Source organism: Vitis riparia, chromosome 11 (assembly GCF_004353265.1).
Source record: "Vitis riparia cultivar Riparia Gloire de Montpellier isolate 1030 chromosome 11, EGFV_Vit.rip_1.0, whole genome shotgun sequence".
In the NCBI taxonomy this organism is placed as follows: domain Eukaryota; kingdom Viridiplantae; phylum Streptophyta; class Magnoliopsida; order Vitales; family Vitaceae; genus Vitis; species Vitis riparia.
Genome location: NC_048441.1, coordinates 11,344,494 through 11,353,515, shown reverse-complemented (window position 1 = coordinate 11,353,515; position 9,022 = coordinate 11,344,494). Strand labels below are relative to the sequence as shown.

General features: G+C 33.6%; 1 protein-coding gene across 1 annotated transcript; it reads right to left on the bottom strand.

Moving 5' to 3' along the window:
• Positions 1 to 252: 252 nt before the first annotated feature.
• Positions 253 to 7,576, bottom strand: LOC117925650 (APO protein 2, chloroplastic). The gene is made up of 4 exons (XM_034844716.1): positions 7,473 to 7,576; positions 6,804 to 6,970; positions 2,576 to 2,928; positions 253 to 1,175 (listed from the first exon to the last, which is right to left on the bottom strand). Exons 1-4 carry the CDS (start codon positions 7,561 to 7,563, stop codon positions 350 to 352), a joined length of 1,437 nt encoding a protein of 478 aa, XP_034700607.1. The 5' UTR covers positions 7,564 to 7,576; the 3' UTR covers positions 253 to 349.
• Positions 7,577 to 9,022: the final 1,446 nt, after the last annotated feature.

Genomic DNA, 9,022 nt, shown 5'->3' with positions numbered 1-9,022 from the left:
CATCTTTGGAGCCCCTGCTCCGTCCGCCTTCTTCCCGTCCCTCGCCGGAGTTGCCATCTTGAGAGATCTGCACTACACTCAACGTCTTGTATGTTGTCGGCTTGTTTATTAAAGTAATTGGAAGCTAAACAAAGAAAGGAGAGAGAGACTCAAAAAGGAAATGGAAGCTAAAGAAAGGGATCCAATCACATTTGGTGTGGCTTCGTCTTCCCCTTCTCACCTGTTGAATCGCTCACGTTTTCACTCCTCTGATTAAGGAAAAGCCAAATATTTGTTTCATAAATAAATAAAATATTGTATTTATTTTCAATATTCTACACACTTTATACACTCTTAACCAAAATTCACCTCAGACTACCATCTCAGCTTCTCTAATATCTGTTGGGATCCCCACATCCAACCTCATGGTTGGCTTGTATTGCTCAGGCACAGCCGCACCAGCCTGCACACACATTTCCACCACAACAGGGGCTTGACCATAGAAGTTCTTAAGCTCCCTTTGCAAGGGTTGCCCATTAGGAACATGCCACACATATCTTGGTGGTATCAAGTCATTGAGCACAGCTGCCTGCCAACCATGCTGCCCGTTCCGTTGTTGGTGCTTGTGAGCTCCACAGTTTTGCGCCTTGTGTCCGGAGGGCCCTATGTGCACCTCTGGACAATATCCACAAACCCTTACTGGGTACATTCTCATTAGCTTCTTGGCTCCTCCCTTCATTTTATCCCATGCTTTGAGTGTTTCCTCAGCAAGCAAGGCTGTTTCTTCTGCACTAGATGGGGCCTCGATTTCTGAGTCAGGTATTTCGGTTAATAGCGGTGTCTTGGGGACTTCAGGGACAGGGTCCGGCAGTTCACTCTCATCTGCATCTATGAATTCACTTTTTCCAATGCGGATAATTGGCTTTCTCCTCCTCTTAGTGGGGAATTCAGGTAAATCAACCCCAGCTTGGATGCAGAGCTCAACTACAGCTGGAATTCTAGGAATTGAGAATCTCTCCTCGTGAGGAATACGCCTACCAAGACGATCAAAGAGGTGAAAAGCATCAACAGGTACCAATATATCTTCAAGGAATGCATTTGTCCATTCATGATCACCCTTGCGGATTGAAGTCTGTGGGCCTCTACATGATTTGAATGGGTGCCCGACATGTCCAACGTGGATTTCGTTACACCACCTGCAAAGTTATTGCAAAGCATTGTTATCGGAACATATTCAACAACGAGTTTCATTACCAGACCCTAGAACATAAAGGAACAGCTTTCAAACATCTTAACAACAACTGCCAATCGCTGGACTGGTGTCTGATTGCTGTACTCATGTCTTTTAAATGGGGAGGAAAGTGATGACAGACTAATATTATTAGGGAATACAATTTCAACAACATACGTATCTTTAAGATTGAACTGGCCTTCTCTCAATGTGCTACACTATATCAGAAACCATAATCTTGATAAAATCACTTCACACTATTAGATTGGATAAAGGTGAACTATTCTGTAAGCAAGTTCCACACCAAGTATATCAAACAATAGTTCTTCATACGATTGGCTACCTAACACTAAACAAATATCTTCAAGGGCATTGAAATAGTGCATGGAAATGCCAATCACTTGGATCACTCACATCGGGGATTCAGGTAAGCATCTAATGGAATTCTATTAGTAAACATCAAACTAACCATGCATAATGAAGCAGCAAATTTGGTATGGTAACCAGCTAATTTGGATGTGTATAATGTGCAAGAAACAAATTGCCAAAATCTGTTGCCTAATTTCTCTCTATGTAAGTTATCATGAGTGCCACAATTAATACATGACCTTATTTTCTTAAACACATCCCGTCCCTCCAACTGTCATTACCAGATAATAAATATCCTGCAAGTTATCCAAAATCACTAGTATATCAAGAATTGGCCCATCAAGAGACCCCATATTGATATTTAGTACTATGAATGCGAAAGGCAGCCAAGAAAGGTCAGACAGGCCTAGTGGATGTGATGCCTGTAGGATCCCCAGCATTCCATTAGTTTTCTCATGCTATTAAATAAAGAGCCATACCAGATGGCAAAAGTTTAGTCATTTTTTAAATAGAGTAAAAGATCCACTCGATAAACACATCAAAATCTGGGTGCTAGCTATGTTTCTGTGGGCCACTGGTGTTGATGTACACAACATTTGTTAACCATATTTAAACCCTACAACTGTAACATATAATTCACATTTGTGACCATTTGGAAACCAGAAAGTTTGGGAGCCCAAATGAAGCTAAGGTGAAAGAAGTTGCATTTGGCCATGAAATCATGCACTAAAATGTTTCTCAACAACAATGGTTTTGCAAATAACAGCCATGCAAGAAAGGGAAACAAAAATGGTAAATAACTAACAATTGAAAGAACCTTCAGATCATTGACATGTTTCTATGAAGATAGAATGCCTGAATATGATTTTAAACCAACATGTTTTTTTTTTTTTTTAAAGGAACTGGAAGGATTTCACAGTTCCCCAGAGAGTCTCTATGAATCACATATTGCTATCAGGCAAAGGTTTTCAAGATGGAAAGAAGGACGAGAATTACTTGCAAGCATGTACAGGCAACACTTTCAAGAGCTTCTTGAGATTGTTGATCAATGTAGTTCTTGCATTCATCACATCATACGCAACTGGTATAAGTCTTTTAACCAGCAACCCGCTCTTTGGAGGTGGGATTGGTCTCCTGGGTTGGCCCTTCATGTTCTTTAGCCTCTCTCTGGCAGCTCGCCTCAGCTCCACTATAGGTATTGGAAAGGGTTTCTTCTCCTTCTTTGAGTAATAGCGAGGCAAATCTGCATTTTGGGGATAATTGCTCTGTATGACTAAAGAATGGCATTTATGGCAATTTTTTGATGGGATCCTGAACTGTAGAGGAAGTTCGAGTCTAATGCCACCATACTACAACAAACAAAAAATGATTTCAGGACATCATTCATTTAACATAAATTTTTTTAAAAGCTACAGTTAGTCAAGGATCACATAGAGTTACACATCACAAACAACATTCACCAATAGAGATAAGTGCTCAATGTTGGTCCTCAAAATTAAAGAACAAGCAAAGGATCAGAGTTCAACAAATTTTTTTTAAAAAGCTCCATTTTTCCAAGGATCTCATAGAGTTACACATATCTAGCAACATTTTCCAATACAGATTAAGTAATAATGCAGGTCTTCAAAGAACAAGCAAAGGATTTGAAGTTGATAGTTAAAACAATTTCGACACCAACACATTTCACTTTGTATTGCAGCAGACCCGGGGAATGGGACTAATGGTCAAGGCAGCTGCAGCTAAAACAATTTCAACAACAGCATAGAGCATACTGTTGAGCAGCAGCAATTAAAGCCACAACTCAAGGCAGGTCACTTGCAAGATCACTCAGGCTAAGTATCCATCAGATAAATGAATAATAGCCTTTTTTTCATCCTAGGGAATAATGCTCAAATATTCTTTTTAGGGACAAGAAGATGGGATGACTGCATGAGTAAGAGCAAGTAATTGGTTCAATTCCTAGTATATTATTGCTATGCCAGTTATTTTTCATTTAGCTCCACCATCAGGTATTAGGATTCATGCAACTTCCACCAGATAACTACAAATTTCAACGAGACAGGAAGTGAAAATTGGAAGTCTCTTTTCCCCACTGCTGTCTCACTTCAAATTGAACATTCTACTCGTCCTTCAAACTGTTTTGTTGGGAGGCTGTCCCACATCATATAAGCACATTGCATTCCCCTTATTATTCGAACTGATGTTTGGCTTGACACAGCAACAATACCTACCTCTAGATAAAGTAGCCTTGGAGTGATGCTCCAAATCTCTCACATGTCAAGAACTGCACATGGCATACAACTGAAAGGATAAAACCAGTGACTGTATACTTTCTTACATTGACAACAGGATAGGCTGGATCAAAGGGATATGGGATTTATGCCTATAGACATAACTTAAAGAGGTATGCATAATTTACAAATTGAAAGACCATGATATTCAATATTTTTAGAGATTCAGAATATTTAAAAGAACATATCATGCTTGAACTCAAAATTTATAATTGCAAAAATTTAGAACAAGAAATGTGGAATGAGGAGAATCAGGGAGAGTCAGGTTCCAGAGAAGGGACAGATTTGAGTCTAACCTCTTCTAATTAATTAGTATTAGAGATAATTGAAGAAAAAAAAGAGAAGGAAACAGAACTGTGCCTTAGAAGAATGTGTACTACTGCAGTCTTCAAAAGGAAGGCAGAGAGCATTACAGCTAATTCTTGCTCTTTAGGTTATATGTTTATGTATAATGCATATTTTTATCTTTAAAAGAAAAAACAGTATAAAGTCTATTGGCACAAATTGTGTATGGACACCTTTTCCTTTCTCTAAGATTATTTTTTTCCTATAAGTGCCTCACTCCTAAGAGTCAACATTGAAACTTCTAAAATGTTCATAAAGGACCAAAAACTCCAGCAAACATAAATTAAGTGGAGCCAATCCATCGTCTGTGACATTATGTACCCATGAGAAAAAAAAGAAGGAACCTAGAGAGACACTAAAAAAGTTAAGAATTTTTTTAGTTGAGGGAAGTTAATTAACTTTAATGAAACACAATAAAAAAGTTAGAATTTGTTTTGCAAACACAAACAGCTGGGATGAGTGACCACATGTCAAAGTGAATAATTACGGGTCAGCAATAAAAAAATGTTATAAATGATAGGCAATGTATCAGAAGCATCCCTGCTAATCACTTGATTGTATACTTCTCTACCCACCACTTCAGTGGCAGCTTAGCCAGTAGCGGAGCCTAGAAGTGAATCAAGAATTGGCAGGTTTAATGATATAAATCAAATAAAAAATTTAAACTAAAAAATTCATATTATGATTTCATTAAATATTGTTATGAAAGGTTAAACATATTAAATGGATAAATTATCTATAACATAAATTATTATAGTAAAATATTAGTGGAAAAAAAATAAAAAAAGGTAAAAATTATAAAATTATACATATTTTGTGCCATATAAATTGCAAATAAATAAATATCCCAATTTTTCAATAAAAAAATTCTAATTTTTTTCAAAAATCCTAGGAGAAAAAAAAAATAGAAAATAAATCTATTAATTTAGGTAATTTTGAAAAAAAGAAAAATAATTTTTATTAAAAAATACATTAATTTCAAAAACAAAAATTACAAATATGTATTATTAGTATTTTAATAATTTAAATAATAGAATAAGGAAAAACTTCAAAATATTTTAAAATAATTCTTTGGAAAAGAAAATTTCATTGAAAAGTTTTTAAGGTTTTCAAGGAAAAGATAAAATAGATTAAAAATATAAAAGCAACTGAATGAGAATTCTCAAGTGAGTTTTTATAGTTTAGGCAAGTATATTTTATGTATAAATATATATTGGTTAACTTTGGAGAATTATTTTTTGGGTGGCTTCTGTTGAGGGTGTTTGGAGACACTTTTAAAGCATTTTTTTGTTATAAGTATTAGGGGGCATTTTTTTTTTTAAATATCTTTAGAATTTAATTTCCTTTGGCAAAGGGATCTCTGGCATTTATTGTCCTAATTTTCAGGGGGGCACTTGCCCCCTCTGGGCTTATCACTCCTCTGCCACTGAAGATAACAATCTATAAAAGAATAAGAAACTTGGACAAATAGTCAAATATATCATAACAAACAGTATGTAAATATATGTCGTTAAAAGAGGCAACAACAATAAATTCCAATTTATAATTGAAACAAGATGGCTGTGAAAGATTAAACTAAAAAAATACGATGCCATTGCTTCCTGCAAAAGAGAGAAGGTTGAGAAAAAATAATAAGGGGATGGAGTTATATTTTATAAGCTTAGGCTAAAGGAAGAAATAAACAATACTAGATCTGTATCAGGGGGTTAATACAATATAAACATTTATTACACAAGGAAGGAACATAAGGAAGGATAAGAAGCAGTGCACTAATATAAAAGAAGGGGACAAAAGGGGGGAAAAGCACAAAGACTAAAACCCAGACAGACTTTACATCAAGGAAGGTAATATTCCATCTGAACTCCTCAAAAGTCAAGGTCCTCTCATCAGGAGAACAAAGAATCCAACTAAACTCAATTTCCATTTTTTTTAAGTTTCCTCTATTGAATGGATTATCCTCCAAGAACCCACTTACTAATAGCAGACAAGTTCTTCAACCTTACATTACATCCAACCTACTCCCTTAGGTTCTCTAGGGCCTTCAAGAAGAGCAAGAACATGCATCTATAGTCATCCCATGACCAGCTACCAAGAGAAAGCTAACTTGGCTTCACCAAAGTGGTCTTTAAAGATAACTCATAAGACCAATTCAATCCAGTCCCAAGAGAGCACCTATCAGAATCAAATTCCAGCCACCTAATTGGTGACGACTACATTTAAGCACAAAGGGAAGAGACCATTTCCCATTTATACAAGTGACTATCTTGTACCCATATTATACAAGGGCAACTCATTAAACACTTCAGATGCTAATGTTATAAGGTAACTCGTGCTGATCTCTTTTTCATGAATGAACTTTGATAATGGAGCAAACATCAGCCTTTCATTTCTGAGTATAACACTTCCTCAGTTTCTTTTATCAATACTATATAAGGGGGAATATAATGCACTTAACACAGCTTGATTTCACATGACTAACATATAATTTAAGAACCCAATATCATGCCAACTCTAGTAAATAACTGCAGTTTCACCGGCACCTAAATCCATTGCTCATACAGTCACTAGAGAGTCAATCCTGATCTCACCTTCAAAGAATCATCCGAACTCAGATTTGGGTAAGACTTAAATTTTAGAAATTCCAATCTTCTGTTATAGGAAACCCTAAGGGGCCCCAAATTTGTAGGTAAAACCCTGCCTTTACCATGGAGAAATGCCTTCGTTCCAAATGATACATAAGAATGACAATCCATCCCTGAAATCAGAGAAATAAATAAATAAATTGCTTGATAATTTTGATTCCTGGAGAAAAATTATGGAACAACTCTTACAAACAATCGACAGCACCATTAAATAGCATCAGCAAGAATGTGAAATTACACAAGACTCTATTTAAAATAAATAAAAAAGAACATGTTCGACATTCCCGTGAAGTGAATTCTATATAAATCAAAGGCAAACACCACAGAAAAAAAATTCCTAATTTTCAAGTCAAAATTAATGATAGAACACAGAATGAGCAACTCCCACTACTTTCCCATTCACTTTCTCTGACAAATCTAGAACCCAACTAGAGTTAGTTTAAAAATAGGCGACAACGCCTTTAAAAGGGGGCAAAGTCCTTTGGAAGCAATGCATGATTAAGAAAAAATTGTTTGGGGAAGAGATTGCTGTTTTCTTTTGTTCTGTTTTCCTCAATTTTCTCAGGAAACAACAGAAGTTGCATGTGGAACGAAACAGAGAGAGTGAGAACTTACAACAGCAGAGCGAAGAGGAAGAAGCAATTTTAGGGTTGTTTAGCCTCTGAAAGTGGGAGATTTGAGCAGTCACTCCACTGCTCAGCGCCATTTCTTTTCTGAGATTTTTCACAAAGTTGTGAAAAATAGGATTGCAGCTCTCGGTGGGTCGGGCCGGGTTAAAGGCCAAACCAATGGGCCAATTGTTTGGTGTAGGGTAGCCAACTCAAGATTCACTGACTTTGTGAATTGATTTTTTCTATTTTTCCTTTTGTTCTTTTCCCCCTTTCTATAACATTTTTCTTTTAAATATAACATTTTTTAAAATTATTTTCAAATATATAACACTTTTCGAGATATTATTAGGAAGTTACCTTATAAATAAACAATTTTAATTTAAACAGCAAAGCTATATTTTAAAAGATAACTTCAAATTTCAATTAAAATTATTTTTAAAAAATAATTTTTTATTAGATTTCCAACTATCATAAATTTGAAAATATTTATTGAATTACTATATTTAAAAATCTCGAGAAAAGATATGAAATTGTTTAACATCCTTACATATGAGGATTTTGAAAAAAAATAAATATGATAGTTTTAGTCAAATATTGAAGGCAATCTGAATTTAAATATCAAAATTATTTTTTTTAAAGATAACTTATTTTATTAAATTTTTTTTGAAAAGATAATTTTTTTATCGAAATCCCCCCTTATCATAAATTTGGAAATAGTTTTGAAATTTTCATATTTTAGAAATTGTTTTTTAAAATTATTCTATTAACCCTAATATGGGTGGTGACTTTTCCTCGTATACCATTGATGTTATTATTTTGTTCTTCCTAAGGTTATGTTTAGTATTGGGAGAGTTTGAGAAACAACACGAGGGAAAGAAAATGGAGAGGTTATGTTTGATATTTGAAAAGTTTGAGGAAAAATACGAGAGAAAGAAAATAGACAAGAAATGTGAAAGGAAACAAAAAGTGATTGAAAAATAAAATATAAAAAATTGAAATCAATAAATTATTTTGATATCCTGTTTCAATGTCATTTTATTTATTTAACATTTTTATTTAAAGATTAAATAATTTTAAAATATATAAGTTTTTTTTTATTAATTTTAATTATATTTTATATTTTATTATTTTTATAATATAATTAAATATGAAAAAATAATTTTCTTTAGTATTTTTTGAAAATATAATTTTTTTATTTTATTTTCTTAATACTTTTCAAGAACCAAATATACTTAAATAATTACAAAAATGGAAGGCATGGTATTGAGTGATTCAATTAGTAATGAATTTGATTTAAATTTCTTTAAAAATATTAGGTTGCTTTTAGTTTGAAAAACATTTTCTAGTTTTTATTTTCTGTTTTCATTTTCTAAAAACAATTTTTATTTCTTTTCTTTTCTTTTTTTTTCTTAAAAATGCACTTGATTAAGAAAAGTGAAAACTATGTCAAAAAAAAAATGAAATTTGTTAAATCTTGTTTGGTTTTAAATTTTTATCATATATAATTATAATTAATCAAATAAATTATTATATGATAAAAATATATTGATTTAT

Coding starts and splice junctions, on each gene's coding strand:
- LOC117925650 (XM_034844716.1), bottom strand. CDS start 7,563: ATGGCGCTGAGCAGTGGAGTGACTGCTCAAATCTCCCACTTTCAGAGG. Junction 2,929..6,803: donor GTTCGGATGATTCTTTGAAG/GTGAGATCAGGA, acceptor TGTTTGTTGTAG/TATGGTGGCATTAGACTCGA. Junction 1,176..2,575: donor TTGCCTGTACATGCTTGCAA/GTAATTCTCGTC, acceptor ATAACTTTGCAG/GTGGTGTAACGAAATCCACG.